The following is a 24,660-nucleotide window of genomic DNA, read 5'->3' as shown; positions in this document are numbered from 1 at the left end:
TAAGATTCTCTGGTCTGATGAGACCAAAATAGAACTTTTTGACCTTAATTCTAAGCGGTTTATGTGGAGAAAACCAGGCACTGCTCATCACCTGTCCAATACAGTCCCAACAGTGAAGCATGGTGGTGGCAGCATCATGCTGTGGGGGTGTTTTTCAGATGCAGGGACAGGACGACTGGTTGCAATCGAGGGAAAGATGAATGCGGCCAAGTACAGGGATATCCTGGACAAAAACCTTCTCCAGAGTGCTCTGGACCTCAGACTGGGCTGAAGGTTTACCTTCAAACAAGACAATGACCCTAAGCACACAGCTAAAATAACGAAGGAGTGGCTTCACAACAACTCCGTGACTGTTCTTGAATGGCCCAGCCAGAGCCCTGACTTAAACCCAATTGAGCATCTCTGGAGAGACCTAAAAATGGCTGTCCACCAACGTTTACCATCCAACCTGACAGAACTGGAGAGGATCTGCAAGGAGGAATGGCAGAGGATCCCCAAATCCAGGTGTGAAAGACTTGTTGCATCTTTCCCAAAAAGACTCCTGGCTGTATTAGATCAAAAGGGGGCTTCTACTAAATACTGAGCAAAGGGTCTGAATACTTAGGACCATGTGATATTTCAGTTTTTCTTTTTTAATAAATCTGCAACATCAGATTTATGTCAACAATTCTGTGTTTTTCTGTCAGTATGGGGTGCTATGTGTACATTCATGAGGAAGAAGAATGAACCTAAATGATTTTAGCAAATGGCTGCAATATAACAATGAGTGAAAAATTTAAGGGGGTCTGAATACTTTCCGTACCCACTGTATATATATTTTTTTATTATTACATAATTACATAAGGGGATCTCCCCTCAAAACGCGTCAGCCATTCAGGAAGGTCCTCTGGCGTGCTGGTCACTGTTCTAGAGACCTGGTTGCTTTGGGTCCATTGTGGATCGATATGCTTTACCTATTTTTGTGTTTGTGAGTATATCTCTTCCTTTTTCATTTTTAATAAATTCCATTTGGGTAATGCACAAGGTCAGTGCGCCCTCTTTTTGTTCTTTATACAGTGTTTCCATTGGGTTTCCCCTGACCCCAGGAGGGTAGCAACATCTGTGCATAGATCCCCGCTGATCTGGCGGATGACAGGTCAGTACTCCGCTCACTGTGCAGAGCGGAAACGGACACAATCCTGCTTTCCTCTGTAGGGAAATCGGCTGCAAACAGACCACCAGTCCATTTTCATTCGATCCACCAGAGGGATGGAAAATTGGACCATCATCTGTCTGCATTTTGCGGGCAGGGTCAGGTTGGATAGCGGCGAATGTCAGTGGAAACATGTTTCATTTCATAAAAAACTGACAGACAGACCTGATTTGACAGCCTGTGTGAAAGGGACCTTAGGGCCAGTTCGCACCATAGAAACACAGTTCAGATTCCTTCTGGATGCTTTTCTGCATACGTGTTTTTGATCCGTTCTGGTCCATTTTTGATGCTTTTTTGATGCATTCCAGTGCATTTTTGATACGTTTTACCATATTCCAGTACAGTTCAGTGCACAAAAAATTCAGCATGTTCTGCTTTTTTGTCTGGAACTTGAACGCACTTTAACTGACCGCATGGATGTGAACTATGCCATTAAAAACCATATAATCTACTACAGCCCTCAAATTTTCCACTCGCCTACTCGCATTTTGCGAGTGGAAAATTATGTTGGGCGAGCTACTGTCAGGGGAAGAGAGGAGAGGAAAGCCGCCGAAGGATTGGATAATGTCGGAGCGGCGGATCATCCCGCTGTAACCGCTTTAATTGTAACTGCCGGGCGCTCGCCGACATACACAGTTCCGTCTCCTAGCCCGGCTTCTTTGATAGACAGAACACCTGGCCAACCAGGACGTGTGATGTCTATCAAAGAAGCCGGGCTAGGAGGCGGGACTGTGTATGTCGGCGAGCGCACGGCGATTACAATTAAAGCTGAGCGGGATGATCCGCCGCTCCGACATTATCCGGCCAGCAGTACTGATGGAGGGGGTCAAGCCGATCATCTCATGTTAAGGCAAGCCGGTACAAGGGGTGGGATGGATGGATGGACGGCTTCCCTGGGCGTCTGTGTCATGGGAGGTGGAGGGGCGCTGCCAGGAGTGTTTCTGTGACAGGAGAGAGCAGGATGTGCTCTCTCTCTTCTCGCCGGGCTTCACACTCCTGTCAGTATAGCAGACATCAGATCGGGACTTCTTCTCCCCTTAAAGAGTCAGAGTGGAGGTGGAGCGGAGGAGAAGACCATTAGTTCCTAATGCTTTGCATGGACAGCTGGCGGGAGAGATGCGGCTGCAGATGGGGAAGAAGATTGCGGCTCAGGAAGGACACTGGATATCAGATCCGGACTATACAGAGTTTGTTATCCCCTCTCCTCCGAGTCAAAGTAAGCAATGTGGAAAGGGGGGCGGGTAACAAACTCTGTATAGTCCCATCTGACATCCAGTGTCATTCCTGAGCCGCAATCTTCTCCCACTTCTGCTTCTGCAGCCGCATCTCTCCCACCAGCTGTCCGTGCAAAGCTTTAGGAATAGGAATAGGCTTCTCCTCCGCTCCTCCTCCGCTCTGACATATGAAGAGGAGGATCAAAGAGCGATGTGCCGCGCTGTATCTGAGGTCTGCATGCTGGAGGAAAGGGAGAACTACACTGGGGTACAAATCTTATCCTGTCACCTCCCAAATTCCCATCTCAGCACAATCCCCCCCATCTCAGCACAGCCCCCCCTACTAGCACAATCCCCCCATCTCAGCACAGTCCCCCCCCTCCTAGCACAACCCCCCCATCTCAGCACAATCCCCCCCCTCCTAGCACAACCCCCCCATCTCAGCACAGTCCCCCCCTCCTAGCACAACCCCCCCCCCCTCCTAGCACAATCCCCCCATCTCAGCACAGTCCCCCCCCTCCTAGCACAGCCCTCCCATCTCAGCACAATCCCCCCCATCTCAGCACAGCCCCCCCTACTAGCACAATCCCCCCATCTCAGCACAGTCCCCCCCTCCTAGCACAACCCCCCCATCTCAGCACAATCCCCCCCCTCCTAGCACAACCCCCCCATCTCAGCACAGTTCCCCCCCCCTCCTAGCACAGCCCTCCCATCTCAGCACAATCCCCCCCTCCTAGCACAACCCCCCCATCTCAGCACAGCCCCCCCATCTCAGCACAGTCCCCCCCCTGCTAGCACAACCCCCCCATCTCAACACAATCCCCCCCCTCCTAGCACAATCCCCCCATCTCAGCACAGTCCCCCCCCCCTCCTAGCACAACCCCCCATCTCAGCACAGTCCCCCCCTCTTAGCACAACCCCCCCTCCCATATTGATCCCACCTAGAAGTAATCATCTTCTCCCCACCCCTCTTGCTACAAATTCTCTTATTCCAACCCCCCCCCCCCCCACCAGGGACAATCCCCCAAAAAGTATTTGTACTAGGAGGGGTGGGGAGAAGATGATTACTTCTAAGTGGGATCGATATGGGGGGGGAGGGGGGTTGTGCTGGGATGGGGAATTTGAGAGGTGACAATATAAGATTTCTTCTAGCAGGGGAATTGGGGGGAGGGGTGCTAGGAGGAGTGATTCGTGCTGGGGGGGGGGGGGTGAGGATTTGTGCCAGGAGTGGGGATTTGGGGATCGTCCTTATAGAGATTATTGGAATGGGGTTGGGGGTTGGATTTGTGCCAGAACAGGAAGGGGCTGTTAAAAAGGGGTATTTGGGGGGGGGGGGTTGTGCCAGTAGGAATAATGGGGGCTTTTTGTGCTAGGGGGAAAATTTTGATGGGGGGAGGATTTGACGGGTAGGATTTGTTCTAGGAGGTGAAATTTTGGGGGGGGGGGTACTAGGAGGGTGATTTGGGGGTTCCAGACCCTTGATGGGCACTGATTAGGCTGCACTGATGGGCACTGAAAACGTTGTTATTAATATTTATTTTTGTAACTTCTGCATTAATGAAAAAACATTTAACAGTGTAATTTTATGAGATAATTTATGAGGGCGTGTTTAGGGGCGGAATTAGGGGCGGGGCAGGGTAGGAGTTGGGTGGGGCAACTGGTGGCGAGTAACCCTTAAGGCCTGGCTAGTAGCTCAGGACTTTAAATTTTGAGCCCTGATCTACTATTCATGCATTTTTGATGCAGAAAAAAAAAAAAAAAAAAAACGCAATGGACTGAATGTGGTGAGAATTGGCCCTTATATTGGTTTATATTTGAGGTTATTTGGTAAATGTCAAATCCGTCTACAAACCCTCATTTTCATAGAGAAAACTGTATGCAAATATTAATTTCCATACCTACAATGAACACTGAGGAAAACAACAGGAGTACATTTGTAGCTAGAAAAAAAAAAAAGAACAGTATGCAAAACAAAAACAAGTGAAGAAAATGCAGCACTAAAATTAAAGACCAATTACACCCAAAACACTCATCACCCACCAGCTTGCTATATCGGTTGAGCAAAATTGTTTTCCTATAGAAATATACAGTATTTCCTCCCTCCACCCACACTAGAAGACTATATTCTTTTAACTGAACTATGATTTGTTCTATATTAAAGAATCTGGCAAAGGTACATAGCTGGATCGAAATGGGGTTCAGGTAAGTATTTGGGGGGCTGCCCACGGAATGTTTTTTATCCTAATGCATATAATGTAATTCAAATTACCAGTAGCAGCTCTATGAAAATGAAATTTAATAATTACTGCCATACATACTTATTTGATTTCTCTGTTTCCCCTCTATGTAAAATGCCTTGGCAAAAGCTATTAAAGTTCATTGGCAAAGTATTCACAGCACTTCACTTTTTCCACATTTTGTTATGTTACAGCTTGTTTCCAAAATGGATTATATTCAATTTTTTTTCTCAAAACTCTACAAACAATACCCAATAGTGACGTGAAAGAAGTTTGTTTGAAATCTTTGTACATTTATTAAAAATAAAAAACAAAAAAAAATGTACATAAGTATTCACAGGCAGCTTTTGATCAATATGTTGTTGAAGCACCTTTGGCACCAATTACAGCCTTGAGTCTTTTCGAGTATGATGCTACAAGCTTGGCACACCTATTTTTTGGCAGTTTCTCCCATTCTTCTTTGCAGGACCTCTCAAGCTCCATCAGGTTGGATGAGGAGGGTTGGTGCACAGCCATTTTCAGATCTCTCCAGAGATGTTCAATCGGGTTCAAATCTGGGTTCTGGCTTGGCCACTCAAGGACATTCACAGAGTTGTCCAGTAGCCACTCCTTTGTTATCTTGGCTGTGTGCTTAGGAACGTTGTCCTGTTGGAAGATTAACCCTTCCCCCCAAGTCTGAGGTCCAGAGTGCTCTGGCGCATGTTTTCATCAAGGATGTCTCTGTACATTGCTGCATTCATCTTTCCCTCGATCCTGACTAGTCTCCCAAATCCTAGTACTGAAGAAGCTTGCTATGAGGTTGGGCAGGTGAAACATTTAAGCTGAGGGATGAACCTCCACGGCTCTTGAAGCCCTATTTCCCCAGGGGAAGGGTAGACAGAACCTGCAGTCCTAGGAACCAAGAAGGATCTCCACAGGAGCAGAACACAGATAGCAGACACAGTGGAGCAGTTGGTCGTAGCAGGAATGCACAGTGATTGATGACAGCGGCGCTGGCAGGTAGAGGCTGTTGGTACTCCCAGCTGGGATGACTTTAGGAGAGCAGCGGCAACCCTGCAAAAACTTTGGGACACTACTAACTGTAAGTTGGCTTTCTGCCACTACACTGCTCCTTACAGCGGTTTTCATTCAACATTCAGCACGGTCACCAAGTTTATATCTGCCAAGTACTGTCATTTATAACCCGGCTTTATGTGGAAGCACATTCACAATCTCAGTTCCTGCAGTGCCTAACTTGACTGTACACCCATAAACTGCATCCATGTCCAACACTTATTCAATTACAGTCTCACTGCAATACTTCCCACAGAATCTCTGCATCCTAGGTCCATTTACTGCTCAGGATCCCCCCTTTCCCTAGAGGTGCTTTGCTGTATATGAGGCTGTCACTGTACAAAGCCCATCATTTGACTTTCATTCCCTTATGTACAGTAGTCAGTTTGTTCTCATGCCTGCTTTGAAGTTTTCCTGGGTGGGCCCAGTGTGTGTGCTTTTTAATTGAATACCAATGTTATTACTTGGTGTAAGGTGGAGGGTTTATACATATTATGTCAATATTTTTGTCTAATTGAGTCCAATAATACATTTTTTACTGCATAATCGTCTGGGGTCACTTTATACCTGCTTTTTGGAAGGCTTCCCATTTTTTTGTGCTCCCAGTTCCACTAAAAAACATCCCCACGGCATGATGCTGCCAGCACCACCATGCTTCCCTGTAGGGAATGGTGTTGGTCAGGTGCCTGGTTTCCTCCAGAAATGATGCTTGCCATTCAGGCCAAAGAGTCCAATCTTTGTTTCATCAGACCAGAGGACTTGTTTCTCATGGTCTGAGAGTCCTTCAAGTGCCTTTTGGCAAACTCCACGTGGGCTGTCATGTGCCTTTTACTGAGGAGTGGCTTCCCGTCTGGCCACTCTACCACACAGGCCTGATTGGTGGAGTGCTGCAGAGAGAGTTGTTTTTCTGGAAGGTTCTCTTCTCTCCGCAGAGAAATGCTGGAGCTCTGTCAGAGTGACCATCGGTTCTTGGTCACCTCCCTGACTAAAGCCCTTCTCCCCAGATCGCACAAATGGCTGGGTGGCCCACTTTAGGAAGAGTCCTGGTGGTTCCAAACTTTTTCTTTTTATGGATAATGGAGGCCACTGTGATCTTTAGGACCTTCAATGCTGTAGAAATGTTTCTGCACCCTTCCCCAGATCTGTGTCTCGATACAATCCTGTCTCGGAGGTCTAGAGACAATTCCTTGGACTTCATGGCTTGGTTTGTGCTCTGACAACGTGCACTGTTAACCGTGAGACCCTAAATAGACAGGTATGTGGGCCTTTCCAAATCATGTCCAATCAACAGAATTTACCAAAGATGGATTCCATTAAAGTTGTAGAAACATCTCAAGGATAATCAGTGGAAAAAGGATGCGCCTGAGCTCAATTTTGAGTCTCATGGCAAAGGCTGTGAATACTTATGTACATGTGATTTTTTTTTTTTATATATTTGCAAAGATTGCAAGCAATTTTTTTTCCATTGTCATTATGGGGTATTGTTGTAGAATTTTTAGGAAAATATTGAATTTATTATTTTTTGGAATTTGGAATAAGGCTGTAACATAACAAAATGTGGAAAAAGTGAAGCGCTGTGAATACTTTCCATGTTGCACATTGTTGCCTACCTTTGCTTTACCTGGCTTACTGCCCTGTGTGCTGGACTTAACCCTTGCTTTGCCCAGATTACTGCCATGTGACATTTGATTTAACCCTTGTTGTGCCAGATAACCCTTATTTCCTGTGTCTGTGCCCGTATTGCCCTTGTGAACCTACCCTATACAATCTACTATAATTTGGTACATACTGTATTATGTTAAATATGTAGACAGAGTAACAGATAGCTGATCATGTATATTTAGATGAGTGATCTTCTGTTGAAGAAATTGTCAGCTACTTTTTAGGGTTTGTTTTTATTGATGCTTTCTAATACAATAACATTAATACCTTTTTTTGCATACATATTTTGGGTGTCTAAAAAGTCCTTATGTAATTCTTATGTATAACTAGTACTTGATAGTCCTGATATTTGTAAGACGTTTGGCAAGTGTGAAATCAGTTGGTTGTTTGTTGAAAAGTAAGGTAATTTTTCAAAAGCATAAGATTACAAAATTGATGTAATTGCTGTAATCATATACTGAACATTATACTAATTAAGGTGTCATTATCCAGACTATGAATAACTCTCATTACATGCTATATAACAGAGTATGCGTACTCACAAAGGCACTATAGAATTCATATTGTGTAAAGTAAAATATACCTGCTTGATCCTGCCTTCAGCTGTCCCTCCCATATTCTCTGTATCCGCACTACAGGCTGAGATTATATAGTTCAGCTAAGTTCCTCTTCTGAGCATGTTCGATTTCAGTTCCCTTCTAAGCTCTTAATTTCCTCCTTTTTCTTATCTGAGCAACCCATGTGACTATTAAGTCACACATGTGAGAGCACACACAGTGGTAAATGACATTCCCCTATCTCCCAACTCTACCTCTATGTCATATCGCCAAAACCTATGGGAGTGGTTTAAGCAATTAACACTTCTGTTTAGTATCACTTTAATGGCAAGAGATCTCCAGTTTTCCTAGCCATCCTAGGTAGGGGACACTTACCGTTTTGTATTGCCATCTGTAGCTTGGGCAGTTTCAGAAGTTGCAGGCACTGGAGCATTTTCTTTTTTATCATTACCAATCCGTTCAGGTTCTTCCTCTATTCTAGTAGACGCTGTATGATCACACACAAAAAAAGAAAATAAATCAGTTTCAATGTATGACTAAGCATTGTTTGATAATTCTCTAGGCAGTGTGAAGCTGAAAGGTCAATGCTTTGGCAAATAATGTAATAATTCTGACAGCAATGCTTTTATAGTGGTGACGGCTACTGGCCATTTGATTTAGAAAATTGTGAGTCACCAATCTGAACTCTTTAATCGGAAAAGACACCAGTGCATTCAGTGACAGCTTGCATTGTTATTTGCTGTCTGATATCTCAAAAGATTCTAATTCATTTGGCATCTGAAGAACAACAGCACGGAAAATGAAACCGCCAGTATTAAGTTTATATTTGACTTAGGCCCTGATGATTTATTGCTGCAGACACACCAAGAGTACTGAGAGGTTTGGTTTAAGAAGCTAGTCTAGGCATTAGTGTATCTCCAGATCTGGGCTACCGCCTGGGCTGAACCAAACCTAAGGGACCACAGTGCATAAAACTGTACTGAGACTGCTAAACTTACTTTTTAACCACTTACCGCATTCTAACGTACCGGTACGTCGGTACACTTTGCGGGCTTATACCGGGAATAAGCCTCGAGTTAGAGGCATCATCCCGGTACCGTGGTTTGAAGCCGACGGTCGGCTTTCCGTCGGTAACGACCGATGCGGCTCGGGAGCCGCTCGATCGTTACCCGGGGGGGCGGGAGGGGACGTCCCCCCCCTCCCGCCGCCTTCCGTGGCTTTGCTTGAGGCTCCCGTCCCACCGGGAGCCCCGAGCACCCAGCCGGCACGTCCGCCGGCTGGATGGAGTCCGGATGAATGCCGGAAACGGCATCGATCGGGTCTCCGATGACGTAACCCGGAGGCGGCGTCCATGACATCACTTCCAGGTTACTGTGCTGCAAAAGGCGGCAAATTTGAAAAACGGCTGTATGCAAAAATGCCGTTTTCGGCGTTTTGCATACAGGGAAGTGTAGTGGAGGGGTCTAGGGTCTTTTAGACCCTCGATCCCTCCATAAAGTGTACCTGTCACTACATATTGCTGTCACAAGAGATGTTTACATTGATTGTGACAGCAATAAAAGTGATCAGATTTTTTTTTTTTTAAAAAACCTGTAATAAAGTTTAAAAAAAATAAAAAATAAATAGGAAAAAAAAAAAAAAATTTTAGCCGCCCCGTCACCGTTAGCTCGCGCAAAAAAAAAAACGTATACGCAAGTCGAGCCGCGAATGAAATCGCTATTCAAACCCCACATGTGAGGTATTGCCGCGATCGCCAGAGCGTGGGCAATAATTTTAAAAAAAGAGCTACATTCTACCTCTAAACTGGTAACCGTTAAATAAATTTAAAGCGTCGCAGATTGAGATCTCTATTGACCGTAGTTTGTCGCCATCCCACGAGGGGGCGCAATTTTAAACCGTAACATGTTGGGTATCTATTTACTCTGCGTGACATCATCTTTCACAATATACAAAAAAAATGGGCTAACTTTACTGTTTAGTATTTTTTAAATGCAGTGAAATGTGATTTTTCAAAATTTTTCCAAAAAAATGGCGTTTTAAAGACCGCTGCGCAAATACCGCGTGACAAAAATTTTTGCAATGACCGACATTTTATTCTCCTATTCTTTGCTAAAAAATATATATATAATGTTTGGGGGTTCTAAGTAGTTTTCTAGGAAAAAATACTGGTTTTAACTTGTAAACAAAAAGTGTCCGAAATAGGGCTGGGGCTTAAGTGGTTAAAGTATAACTAGAGGCAACTTTTTTTTTTACGTTTTGGATAGAGTGGAGGGGAATTAGAACCCCTGTCAATTTTTATTGCTGTCTGTGGCCATATTATGGAGATTTACCCGCTCTATTTGTCCTATTTACCATCATCATTAAAAGTAAAAGAAAATCACAAATTTTGGGTTGTCCCCAGAAAAGTAATTAGGGGAAATCTTCCAACGGGGATACTGGTTCTGTTGACCTGGTGGTCCCCATTGAATTATTTTAATTTGCAGGGATTTCCTCCCACTTCCTGTTTAGCTATGGGACAGGAAGTGAAGGGAAATCTCCGCAATGGGACACAGATGGTGAAAAAAAATCGAACCGGGGGTTATAACCCTCCCTTCCTCTATCCAAAATGAAAAAAAAAATGTTTTGCTTATACATCTACTTTAATTTTACCTATAAATCAACTTTTGTTGAGAAAAATACATTCCCCTCTGGGTGATCTCTGTACACTGCAGGGATTTTAACAAACTTGCAGATTCCTACCTTTTGTTATTCTGAAGAAATCATTGTTTGTTCCTATGTGCTAAAAGGGTCTAATGGGAGTGGTTTCATAATTATCTATCAGCTGTAGAAGCTGCAGGGCTCTAATGAAGACATCTGCTGGACCTGCATCCCTTTAGGCATGTTCCTATTGGGAGTATCTCACCAAAAATGACATTTTTATTGCAGGGGATGCCAGAAATCTGACTTGTAGTTTAGGCAGACTTCTGGGGAAATTAGTGAGCCTATCATACAAGCAGGAAATTATGTTGCTGGGGTGTGGTCAGTATACATTCTGTGTACAGAACACCTCCAGGTAGCCATATTGCATTGCATTTTCAGAAAATTACAACAGCTGCAGATTGAAAAGGAAAGGCCATTTTTAATGACATTCAATTACAACATGATTTGTGTCGCAATTGTATACGTTATATTGTTTTTTCTTTATTTACTGTTTTTGTGGAGAAAGTGGAGTTACCCTTTAAGTCAGCACAATGAGCATAATGTGTATATGGCAAGATTCCATAGTAACAATTAAAAATGTTATATTAACTGGCCTTGCTAAGATCCTCTGAAATTTGATTGGTTTCAATACACTGTGTGCACAATTATTAGGCAAGTTGTATTTTTGAGGATTAATTTCATGACTGAACAACTGCAGTGCTCTCGGTCAATCCAAAATGTTAATAAACCTGAATATTTAAGAAAGTAAACGTGAGGTTTTGTCTTTCTTAGGAGAATATCTATGTATGCACAATTATTGGGTAACTATGCGTGCGCAGAATTATTATGCAACTTAGGCCCCTTTAACACTTGTGCGACATATCCTGCGACTTTGGACTGCACAGTTGCATGACAAGTCGTATCGCATGATTTCCAATGAGTACCGTCCATATGTGTGCGACTTCAAAGTTGCCCTTGCACTACTTTGGTCCACACACTTTTATGCAACTTGAGGTCTATAGACCTCAAGAATACACAGGCATTGCTTCAAGTCCAGTCAAAATCGCTGTAAAGTTGCGCGACTTTCAGGTCGCACAAGTGTGAAAGGGGCCTTAATGAAAAAGGAACATTTTCACATCTCACTTGTTTATTTTCTTCTGTTTAAGTGAGAATAATAAACAATCAACTCAAAATTTTCAAATAAACATTTCAGACATTTCAAAAAACATTAAAAAATTAGTGACCAATATAGCCTCCTAACAGTTCTAAGCCTTCCATTCATGGAGTCTGTCAGTTTCTTGATCTGTTGGCTATCAACTCTTTGCGTAGCAGCAACCACAGCCTCCCAGACACTGTTCAGAGAGGTGTACTGTTCCCACAAGTTTTAAATAAGGTTTAGGTCAGGAGAGGAAGGGGGCCATGTCAATATTCTTTCATATTTAAGGCCTTCTACTGGCTAGCCACACAGTGGGGTACTTCGATGCATGCTATGAGGCATTGCCCTGCATAAATATCATCGTCTTCTTGAAAGATAAAGACTTTTTTTCTGTACCACTGCTTGAAGAAAGTTCTAAAAACTCACACTATATTTGGGAGTGTATTTTTAGTCCATCTTAAACTAGCTTATCTTTAATAATACCAGCCCATACCAGTCTCCCACCTGCACCTTGCTGGCGTCTTAGTCGAAATGGAGCTCTGTGCCCATTCGGCCCCTTTCACACTTCTGGCACTTGTCCTGCGACTTGGGACTGCAAAGTCACATGACAAGTCATACTCCAGAATTTGCAATGAGTACCGTACATATCTGTGTGACTTCAAAGTAGTCCTGCACTACTTTGGTCCGACTTTGATGCGTTTTGAGGTCCATAGACCTCAATATTACACAGGCATTGCTTCAAGTCCAGTCAAAATCGCGGCAAAATCACGGCAAAAAATCACGCAAAATCATGTGACTTTTAGGTCGCACATGTGTGAAAGGGGCCTAACTGATCTGGCCACAGGCCCATCCATCTGGTCCGTCAAGAGTCACTCTCATCTTATCAGTCCATAAAACCTTTGAAAAATCTGTCTTCAGATATTTCTTGGCCCGGTCTTGACGTTACAACTTATGCGTCTTGTTTAGTGGTGGTGGGGTTTCAGCCTTACTTACATTTAGGATTTTGCCTCAGACAGCTAGGACCATGCTGCCTAAAGTTCCTGGTCGTTTGTAAGTGTACCCCTTTTTTGTTTTTTAATACATTTTAAGCGGTATTACACTATGTTTGCTTTGTTTTGGATTATTCCTTACATGTCACTTGGGGAATGAGTTTATTACTACCACGCTCATCCAGTGATTGCAAACTCAAGCATCTGGAATTTTAGCCACCAGCGGAAGATTCATCTGTTATTCTATGAGCCCATCTGACCCATTTTTCGTACGATAATTTGGGTCCATCCTTTCTGGTGAGCGCATATTAACTGTCTCCTCTGTCGGTGTTGGGATCTGCTGTCCATTTGGATCATTCACATCACCTTGGAAACTTTCACGTTTTTCACTGTGGACTTTTTCTTTATGGACTTTTTATGCATTTCACCACCTTTGTTGATTCTATGATTTTTTTACTTATCACCTGTTTAGCGCTGCACATTTGTTTGTATTTATCAGTTTGTTGCAACTTATGTCAGTTGATTGTGTCAGCTGCTTTGCACTTTTTTTGGGTTAGCGCAGCACATCCTATATATTTTTTATTAGATTGTAAAGTCTAGTTTTTTTTTTTTTAAATAGCAAACATGTCATACTTACCTGCCCTGTTTACTGGTTTTGAACAGGGCAGCCAATACCCTCCTGTTTGCTGCTGCTGGCCCCCCTCCTTCCTGTTGAGGGCCCCCTTAGCAATCAGCTTGCTATGGGGGCACCTGATCCATTCAGACACGGAGCTGCCATTTGGCCCCACCCCCCTCTCTCCTGATTGGCTAAATTACTTTGATTGACAGCAGTGGGAGCCAATACGGCCACTGCTGTGTCTCAGCCAGTCAGTAGGAAAAGCCCCGGACAGCTGAGGTACTCGTGGGCATTGCTGGACAGAGAGGGGGCTCAGGTAAGTATTAGGGGGCGCTGTGGAGGCTGCAGCACACAGACGGCTTTTCATCCTAATGCATAGAATGCGTTAAGATAAAAAAAAACCTTCTGCCTTTACAATCCCTTTAACACCTTTGTCTTCTGGTATTAAAATCTTCAAACCTTTGGCAGTTATTTGCGTCTTCTTGTGACCCTGTTGACTATTTGCAACAAAACGTTTGATGGTTCTGTGATCACACCCCAATATCTATGCTGCATCCCTCTGAAAGACTTATTACAATTTTTGACTTTTCAGAGTCAGTTAAATCTCTTTTTTGGCCCATTTTTCCTGAGGAAAAGAAGCTACACAAAAACACACCAGCTGATATGCTTAAATCCAATAAGCATTCAAGTTTTTACACCTTGGAGTTGGACAAAATGCAAAAAAAATTATGATTTGGTCAAAAAATTTCACTTGCCTAATAATTGTGTACACAGTTTAGGTTCCTGTCCTTTGTGCATGTTGTCTTACTGGAGAAGCGTATAGGTTTATGTTGGCATTAGAAGCTGACAGTACTGCAAGAAGCGAGTCAACTGCGCAAAGCATAACAAAGTGATCAGCATCCAGTAAAAGCTCCCTTGTCCTAGGGCTCCCGCTTCGATTCTACAAAAATTAAATGTAGAAATACCTGGCGTTTTTCTCATAATAGATTTTCTGACCACATCGCATCCTAGCACAGTGGAATTTTTAAACCGCTTGGCTCGTTCTTCAAAAAACCAGTCCCCCGTTGCTATCCTTATCTGCCTGTAGATAAAGAAAAGATTATTCTGGCAAAAAACGCTTACATTTCAGATTCATTCCACATATGTTTTATTTAAACTATTCTTTCCATTCCTGTTTCAAAATGTTAATACATGTATTCATATATTTTTTTTTTTTTTACATTAGGCCAATTATACTTTATATTAGGCTGTCCATGCTAGAACAGTTCAACCACTGAGCCCAAGTCTAAGAAGTATCAACTTTCTGGATATCTACTACTGTAACTGAAATGAGTTCTGCATTGTAGCAGGGCAACACAATGTTCAACTGTTACTGAGCTAGTAACAGTTATGAAGAGGGGGTTAACTGTTATTCATTCTACCAAATGCAGTATGAAGTACTCTCAACAATAGGGCATGGTCCTACAAGACTTGTAAGCTCCTGGTCAATTGCTGGGGTATGTCGCCCCATACATCACAAGTTGCTGCCCTAAACATGAGGGTTTTGAGTCTGGAAGAAGCAGTTTAGAGCTATGAGAACTGGATCAAGGCAATACCTAAGAGTGAATTTCCCCAAGCTATGTACATGCATTGGATTTTCAATGTACAGAAGCAGTACTGTAAACAAAGAAGATCTTTCAGTCGCATATCAGATGGCAGACCCATATGGAGAGGTGAATAGTGGCCTCAGCCTGGGCAACGAACCAGGCCACATACCCAGGCTGAGGCTGCCATTCATCTCTCCCTATGGGTCTGCCATCTGATGTGCAGCTTACGGATCTTCTTTCTTGACAATGCTGCAGCCTAAAGCCTGGAGCCTTCCAGCCAGCACTCAGAGCGGTCTAGCCCGGACTTTACCTCTTACCTGAGTGGCACCCACATTTTGCTATTGGATTGCAGAAGCAGTAGGACACAAAATATGCAGCAATGATTTGCAAAGGGGATGGATGTAGAGTGAGCCACACAGGGCATGCAGCGGAACAATGTGGACATAGGGATGTCTAACAAGAGTTGGCCAAACTCTATAGGCCAAAAAAGAAGCCATATCTAAACATGATCCAGAAGCGCAGGCGTTTTCACTGGGCCAAGGCTCATTTAAAATGGACTGTGGAAAAGTGGAAAACTGTTCTGTGGTCAGACGAATCAAAATTTGAAGTTCTTTTTGGAAAACTGGGACGCCATGTCATTGGGACTAAAGAGGACAAGGACAACCTAAGTTGTTATCAGCGCTGAGTTCAGAAGTCTGCATCTCTGATGGTATGGGGTTGCATGAGTGCGTGTGGCATGGGCAGCTTACACATCTGGAAAGGCACCATCAATGCTGAAAGGTATATCCAAGTTCTAGAACAACATATGCTCCCATCCAGACGTCGTCTCTTTCAGGGAAGACCTTGCATTTTCCAACATGACAATGCCAGACCACATACTGCATCAATTACAACGTCATGGCTGCGTAGAAGGATCCAGGTACTGAAATGGCCAGCCTGCAGTCCAGATCTTTCACCCATAGAATACATTTGGTGCATCATAAAGAGGAAGATGCGACAAAGAAGACCTAAGGCAGTTGAGCAACTAGAAGCCTGTATTAGACAAGAATGGGACAACATTCCTATTCCTAAACTTGAGCGACTTGTCTCCTCAGTCCCAGATGTTTGCAGACTGTTATAAAAAGAAGAGGGGATGCCACACAGTGGTAAACATGGCCTTGTCCCAACTTTTTTGAGATGTGTTGATGCCATGAAATTTAAAATCAACTTATTATTCCCTTAAAATTATAAATTTTCTCACTTTAAACATTTGATATGTCATCTATGTTGTATTCTGAATAAAATATTGAAATTTGAAACTTTCACATCATTACATTCTGTTTTTATTCACAATTTGTACAGTGTCCCAATTTCTTTGGAATCAAGCTTGTATATACATGCTTATTAAACATAAATAAACAGTATATGAGTGGCCAAATGTAGCCTAACTTACTATGTCCTTGAGATTTAGGGATCACTGAGGTCTGATACCTGATGTTCAATTAACTATCTGACCTTGTGATGATAACACATGCTTTCTTCTGAGTGGGCATAAAGTATTTCATGAAAGAACCATGTAGTTATGGGGGAGGTAGATAAGCACAGGGCTCTGTGTTTGATACATGTTTTGGCAACCTAGGAGCTGGAAGGCAACAAGCACTCAACAGGATATTAAATGGAATTCCTCCTGAAAAACAGTAGTGCGTAGTGGTATGCAAGGGTGTCTAGGCACCCCTCTACTTACAGGCTCGGCTCTTAGCTGTATATCTGCAGTAAAAGATCTAAGGCACCACTGCCTCTGCCAGTTGGTGTCACTACTATACTGCCCACTGATTTCCTTTCTGGTGGCTTTGCCTCTACCAATATGGCTGCCTCCACACAGAGACAGAGTGCAGAACAAGGCATGGCAACACAGCAATAGGGAAGTGATTAGCTGCAGGAAACCCACAGGCAATACTGCTACAGGTCTATCTTGAATGCTGCTGCCAGACTCCTTCACATTACCAACTGCTCAGTGTCTGCTCCCCCTCTCTGCCAATCCCTCCACTGGCTTCCGATTGTCCAACAAATAAAACTCAGAATACTTACAACTACATATAAAGCCATTTACAACTCTGCCCCCAGCTACATCACCAGTCTTGTCATAATATATCACCCAAACTGTCTTCTCCAGACCTCCTGCTCTAACTACCTTGTCTCCTCCTTCCATGTTCATCTCCAGATCCTCTTCCATCCTCTGGAACTCTCTACCTCAATCTGTTTGGCTATCTCCTACCCACCTTCTGTCCACTTTTAAGCGATCTCTGAAAAATCACCTCTGGGAAGCCTGTCAGCTAATAACGGAATATTTTATTTCTCCCATCAGCTCATCCCTCACAGTTAATACCTTTTGTTGCACTTGCCCCTTCCTACTAGATTGTAAGCTTTCAGGAGCAGGGTTTTTCTAACCCTGTTGTACTGAATTGCTTTTTAACTGGACTGTCTCGCTTTATAATGTAAAGTGCTGCACAAACTGCTGGCACTGTATAAATCCTAGGTAATAATAATACTACTAGTCCTTTGCACTCTGCCAGCCTTTTTTGAGCACAGCATTCAGAGACCGGTACCAAGTTGTAGAAAACATATTAGCGTATACAAACTATATACAGTATCTCACAAAAGTGAGTACACCCCTCTCATTTCTGTATATATGTTATATCTTTTCATGTGACAACACTGAAGAAATGACACTTTGCTACAATGTAAAGTAGTGAGTGTACAGTTTGTATAACAGTGTAAATTAGCTGTCCCCTCAAAAAAACTCAACACACAGCAATTAATGTCTAAACTGCTGGCAACAAAAGTGAGTACACCCCTAAGTGAAAATGTCCAAATTGGGCCCAAAGTGTCAATATTTTTTGTGGCCACCGTTATTTTCCAGCACTGCTTTAACCCTCTTGAGCATGGAGTTCACCAGAGCTTCACAGGTTGCCACTGGAGTCCTCTTCCACTCCTCCATGACCGCATCAGGGAGCTGGTGGATGTTAGAGACCTTGCGCCCCTCCACCTTCTGTTCGAGGATGCCCCACGGATGCTCCATAGGGTTTAGGTCTGAAGACATGCATGACCAGTCCATCACCTTTACCCTCAGCTTCTTTAGCAAGGCAGTGGTCATCTTGGAGATGTGTTTGAGGTCGTTATCATGTTGGAATGCACAGTCTCCGAAGGGAGGGGCTCATGCTCTGCTTCAGTATGTCACAGTACATGTTGGCATTCATGGTTCCCCCAATGAACTGTAGCTCCCCAGTGCTGGCAGCACTCATGCAGCCCCAGACCATAACATTCCCACCACCATGCTTGACTGTAGGCAAGAAACACTTGTCTTTGTACTCCTCACCTGGTTGCCGCCACATACGCTTAACACCATCTAAACAAAAAACGTTTATCTTGGTCTCATCAGACCACAGGATATGGTTCCAACAATCTATGTCCTTAGTCTGCTTGTCTTCAGCAAACTGTTTGCGGGCTTTCTTGTGCATCATCTTTAGAAGAGGCTTCCTTCTGGTACGACAGCCATGTAGACCAATTTGATACGGTGTGCAGCGTATGGCCTGAGCACTGACAGACTGACCCCCACCCATTCAACCTCTGCAGCAATGCTGGCAGAACTCATACGTCTATTTCCCAAAGACAACCTGTGGATATGACGCTAAGCACATGCACTCAACTTCTTTGTTCAACTATGGCGAGGCCTGTTCTGAGAGGAACCTGTCCCGTTAAACCACTGTATAGTCTTGGCCACCGTACTGCAGCTCAGTTTCAGGGTTTTGGCAATCTTCTTATAGCCTAGGTCAGTGATGGCAAACCTTGGCACCCCAGATGTTTTGGAACTACATTTACCATGATGCTCATGCACTATGCAGTGGCCTAGGTCATCCTTATGTATAGCAAAAATATTTTTTTTCAAATCCCTAGAGAGTTGTTTGCCATGAGGTGCCATGTTGAACTTCCAGTGACTAGTATGAGAGAGTAAGAGCGATAACACAAAATGTAACACCTGCTCCCCATTCACACCTGTGACCTGTGATTGGGCCCAATATGGACATTTACACTTAGAGGTGTACTCACTTTTGTTGCAAGCTGTACACTCACTACTTTAAATTGTAGCAAAGTGTCATTTCTTCAGTGTTGTCACATGAAAAGATATAATATTTACAAAAATGTGAGGGGTGTACTCACTTTTGTGAGATACTGTATATGTATATAAACTGTATATATTTATATATGTATATACTGTACGTATAATTGTGGCATTATATTTATAATAGATATTCGACTTTGAAATGAATTTGCTTGGTTAGGTGAAACCTTAATGGGATTGGTTATATTTTCTATGTGACTCATGTACAGCCACAGGGATAGATGACAGTGACACATACAAGATTGGTACATTCAGGTCCTGAATTACTCTCAGATGACCTGTCTGTCCCTTCCCATTTCAACTAATGGAACATTCAGACAAGCACAAAAACAGTGGAAAGTAAATAGTTTAATCTCCTTCCATTCTCTAGAAGGTTGAAACAAACAATGAATGGAAATTTCAGTGCATAAATATTCAGATGCTGTCAGGCTTGTTCAGTTTGACATGCAGAATGTGAAAGTTTGTTCGATGCAATCTGTGAGAAGTCTGAAACGTTCCTGAAAACGATTGTATGGTGCCCTTGTCTAACATAAATGCTTTATCAGCAGCCTACATAACATGACAAAGCAAAATACATATTCATTTTGTGGTTTCAAGGTGTGAATGTGGGAACTTTTGGTTGCATAGGGGTACACTGCCTTTGTAGGAGTTTATGTAAAGTACCTAGGATTCTATTTATGAGTGATGAAAAAAGTGTAAAACTGATCGACAAATGGCTCAATTCACAAAGCCTTAGGACTCTTTCACACCATACATGCATAAAAACGGATGTAAATTGCAGAGAAACGAGTTTACATCAGTTTTCATGCGAGTTTAAGTGAGTTTTTATGCGTGCTGACATCAGTTTTCATGCTCGTCTTTTATGTGCCCGGTTCACACCACAGTGCTGACGGGGCCCTTTACTCTCATTGCGGGGGCCCTTTATTATGGTCCCCCAGTGGGACCCTTTCACAAGTCCTGCAATGGGCCACTTTCCTGCCATCTTGGGGCCTCCCCACAGTGGGGGAATGCCAGGGCCTGGTCGCAAGTGTGACCTTTGCGATCCTGGAAACTCACCCACTGGTGTCAGTAGTTTTTATTTTTTGGTATTTTAATTGTATTATTTTTTATCATTTTATTTTATTTTGTTACAACTTCACTGACTATGACTCTGTCCATTCAGAAAAGGAAGGAGCTGGTAAATTACCTATTTACCGACCCCTTACTGGTTCTCTATTGTGACACATCCCCTGCAGCAGTCGGCAGGAGAGGGGAGGGAGCACAGTGGGGGGGGGGGGGCAGGGGAGCACACAGGGTATTTCAATATGCCAGCTATAAGTGAAGTTGTCCTTAAAATGATATCTCTCTCAATTCACACAAATCTGTATGTGTCTGTATATGTAATGAGCAAGCATGGCTGCTTTCATGTACATATATAATTAAAAAATCTACAGACACACAAGGTTTTTCAAACATGCTGATAAGATTTTTTTCATTATTCTGATCTCAGTTATATCAAAATAAATTAAATGTGCCTGTAGAAAGGTAAACTTAATATAATTGTGGGTGCTATATAAGGGTGCGTCATCAATTCTCTACATAATAATACAGGATTTCAGAATAACAGAAAATGCAGGGGCAGAATATTTACATCACAATCTGTTTCTCCACCTATTTTATGCTTTATGTTGTATCATTTTTATTTCTAGTTTAACTTACTCTATATGTAAGATGATGTACAGTACATATTAAATTGTGAAGAAATATTTTCCAACCAATTATACTTACGCAATTTTGGCACACACATTACACTTCCAAACGCCGTCTTTTACCACAACACGACATGCTTTGCACACCTGGAACTGACAGGCTTGGCATAATCCTCCACGGTCAAAGATAAACCCTAGCTTCTTTTGACAGCGAACGCAGATTTTCTCACTGTTCTGGCGCAACCTGCTGATTTTACCACCCTTCTTTTTGATTTCCAGGAGTTCATTTTTCATTTTCCTTGAATAAAACAAAATGCATTTTAAAATTATTCCATTGTTCATAGAGTATGATCATACCAAATCTATAAGTCAAATACTATGACCCAGTGACAGTAGTAAAACATACAACACAATCACAGACACTGTGCACTATAACTATCCATGGATATTGGACATCAATAAGGTCTTAATACATGGTATGACATTATTTTTTAACACAAAAGGCATATATATATATATATATATATATATATATATATATATATATATATATATACACACAATACAGACTGAGAAACACCGGAGCTAGCAGACAATTCTCAATCACCCAGCGCTTTCAAACCTTAGATAAATAAATTACAATGAATATATATATACAGCTGCTGCCTAAAATCATAAAACATAAAAACAAAGATGCATACACCCTTCCACGTATAATAGAGGGCCAATATCCACAAGCAGCGCTAATATGGCTCCTACGCAGGGGCGTAACTACAGGGGTTGCAGGGGTTGCGATTGCAACCGGGCCCAATGCTCCAGGGGGCCCATCATTGGATAGGAGGGGCGGCGGAGGCAGCCTGTATAGAAATCACTGTCCTTCTTTTTCCTCCTGTAGCTGCAGAAAGAAAATGGAGGAGATTGGATGCCCTGTATGCTGCCCCCGCTACTACTCCTCCTATCCAGTTCACTTGTGTTCTGCTGTCTCAGGGCCCCTGTGTGCTCTCCTGGTCCCCCCCCCCCCCCACTGTGATCCCTTCCCTCTCCTGCCGGCTGCTGCAGGGGATGTGTCACAATAGAGAACCAGGAAGGGGTCGGTAAATATGCAATTTACCAGCTCCTTGCTTCTCTAAATGGACAGAGTCATAGTCAGTGACATTGTAAAAAAAATTAAATAAAATGATAAAAAATAATACAATTAAAATACCAAAAAATAAAAACTACTGACACCAGTGGGTGAACTTTCAGGATCGCAAAGGTCACACTTGCAACCGGGCCCTGGCATTCCACCACTGTGGGGAGGCCCCAAGATGGCAGGAAGGGGGCCCACTGCAAAACTTGTGAAAGGGACCCGCTGTGGGACCGAAATAAAGGGCCCCGCAAGGGGAGTAAAGGGCCCCAGGATCAGTGGGAAGAGCACCGGGCTTGAAGGGAAGGGCCCGGCCAGGGGTCCGGGGGGGCCCTTCATGGTTTCTTGCACCAGGGCCCTGAAGGTTCTAGTTACGCCTCTGCTCCTACGTAAAGAACGCTAAGAAAAATGCATAGCACACAGTCCACAGAGTGTCCATAGGAAGTCCATATACTGGGTACACCGGTCAACAATGTCTGTTTAGAATCAAAGGATGGAATGATCACCCGTGATGGAGCAGGTATTTTGCAAGCCCCTTCACCTCACCAAGTGCACCTCACCTTAAGGAAACTCACTCACCAAATGATGGCAGAAAATGGGCCCAATTGTTAACCACTACGGCTCATCCGGACTTGGACCATCCACAGCTCTGCTTGAAATATAAAGTAATATCCTGTTCCTGGTGTAGCTCACGTACAAGGACAGTGCATATGGGAGTAAAACAAAGAGGGTACATAGAGCAGTACAGCTGGGACAATATATACTTTATTGATCCTCTGCCCCCCCTCTCACATATGCACTTACAACATAAACAAGCATTAAAAGCGTGGAAAATGTACAAACTGGAGGCAAACGTAGACGTTGGAACAGCCTACTGGGCATCCGTTCCGCTCGTCAGCGTCCGGAAGTCGTTCCAACGTCTACGTTTGCCTCCAGTTTGTACATTTTCCACGCTTTTAATGCTTGTTTATGTTGTAAGTGCATATGTGAGAGGGGGGGTGGAGGATCAATAAAGTAGATTTGTCCCGGCTGTGCCCTCTTTGTTTTACTCCCATATGCACTTTCCTTGTACGTGAGCTACGCCAGGAACAGAATATTACTTCATATTTCAAGCGGAGCTGTGGATGGTCCCAGTCCAGATGAGCCGTAGTGGTTAACAATTGGGTTCGTTTTCTGCCATCATTTGGTGAGTGAGTTTCCTTAAGGTGAGGTGCACTTGGTGAGGTGAAGGGGCTTGCAAAATACCTGCTCCAGCACGGGTGATCATCCCATCCTTGGATTCTAAACAGACATTGTTGACCGGTGTACCCAGTATATGGTCCTATTGGACTTCCTACGGACACTCTGTGGACTGTGTGCTATGCATTTTTCTTAGCGTTCCTTACGTAAGAGCCATATTAGCTCTGCCTGTGGATATTAGTTTGGCCCTCTATTATACATGGAAGGTTGATATGCATCTTTGTTTTTACATTTTTGCATTTTGCAATTTTTGATGTGTGGGGTTGCCATTAAGAATTAATGGCACCCCCTGTGCATCTGCAAAAAAGCAGCGTATTTTGGTTCAGGGTGTGGGAATGCATGCAATTTTTCACTCTGCACCTGCAACCACCGCCACATTATGAACCTATGGTAATGCCTCGTACACATGATCAGATAATTGTATGAAACAAATCACTTTCGAATTGATCACACGATAATCTTATCATTAGTACACAGCTTTCGACAGTCGATAACAACAATTCATCCAACAAAATCCGAAGGGACAAACACAAAAACTTTTGTCGTACGATAGCCTAGCGAACGACAATCGTTTAACCAGTACAGTATGCTTCTACTAAAAATCGATAGACAAAGACCACGCATCGCATGATCAGAAGCACAAAAATAACTCTGAAAAAGCCTTGCTGCCATTGTTTTTGTTTTGCACTATCAGATACATAGCTATGCAACCAGGAAGCTTTTCCAGAATGGCAAGAAAAAAAATCATACATTTAGTACGCATTGTTGAATTCGATACTAGTATCATGCAACACAATGCGAACGATAAATTGTCCGATTATCTGATCGTGTGTACGAGGCATAACTGTGTAGCTAAACAGTTCCGGCTCACTCTGCTACACAGCGGTGCTCTAAATATGTGCAGAAACAAAATAAATACTTAAAAATAATGTGCAAATAGGAACACACAAATACATCAAGTGCATAAAATACCATGAATGAATAATATATAAATTAACAGTTCATAATAAAGTCCCATAAAAAAGTGCAAAACCGAAGTCCTTCACGTGAATAGGTGCCTTCAATCAGGAGGAAAATGGCAACTGAAGATCATAAAAAGATTCCTCTTCCATAAACACCTCTGGGTACCAAACCACCTGTGATACTCAAAGCTGCTTACCAGAAAGCTAGACCTCAAATTATAAGAGGTCTAGCAGCGCTTGCAAGGAAAAATCCAGAGCATGGATGGGTGATGGCGGGACAGGAGTTGAACCACCGTTTCCACAGCCAGCCACTTATACCACCAGCAGATCAAATTAAGATATTCCATCGATCAAGCACACAGCAAATATCACATGAAAGAGGAAGGGAAAACGCTAATGGTGCTGTATTAATACACAGGTTTATTAAACATTGCAGTATCGTAAAAAAATAAGTCGGCATGTCACAGATAGAGCATTCAGCACCCCAGCAGACGTGATGATGTCATTGCTGTAGCTCCACGGCTGAGCTACAGCAGTGACATCAT

At 43.1% G+C, this 24,660-nt stretch overlaps 1 protein-coding gene across 1 annotated transcript in view; it reads right to left on the bottom strand.

Annotated features, from left to right (window-relative positions):
- The window catches only part of SYTL5 (synaptotagmin like 5), a 370,633-nt gene that overhangs the window by 135,203 nt on the left and 210,770 nt on the right, over positions 1-24,660 (bottom strand). Inside the window, exons 3-5 of the mRNA XM_082245444.1 lie at positions 20,868-21,086; positions 14,321-14,436; positions 8,291-8,402 (exon numbers count right to left, since the gene is read on the bottom strand). Of these exons, the coding sequence (XP_082101570.1) occupies positions 8,291-8,402; positions 14,321-14,436; positions 20,868-21,086 (447 nt within the window). The remainder of the gene's footprint in view (positions 1-8,290; positions 8,403-14,320; positions 14,437-20,867; positions 21,087-24,660) is intronic.

This window comes from Pelophylax lessonae, assembly GCF_965119305.1.
Source record: "Pelophylax lessonae genome assembly, chromosome: 2".
Classification (NCBI taxonomy): domain Eukaryota; kingdom Metazoa; phylum Chordata; class Amphibia; order Anura; family Ranidae; genus Pelophylax; species Pelophylax lessonae.
This window is presented reverse-complemented; position numbering and strand designations above follow the sequence as displayed.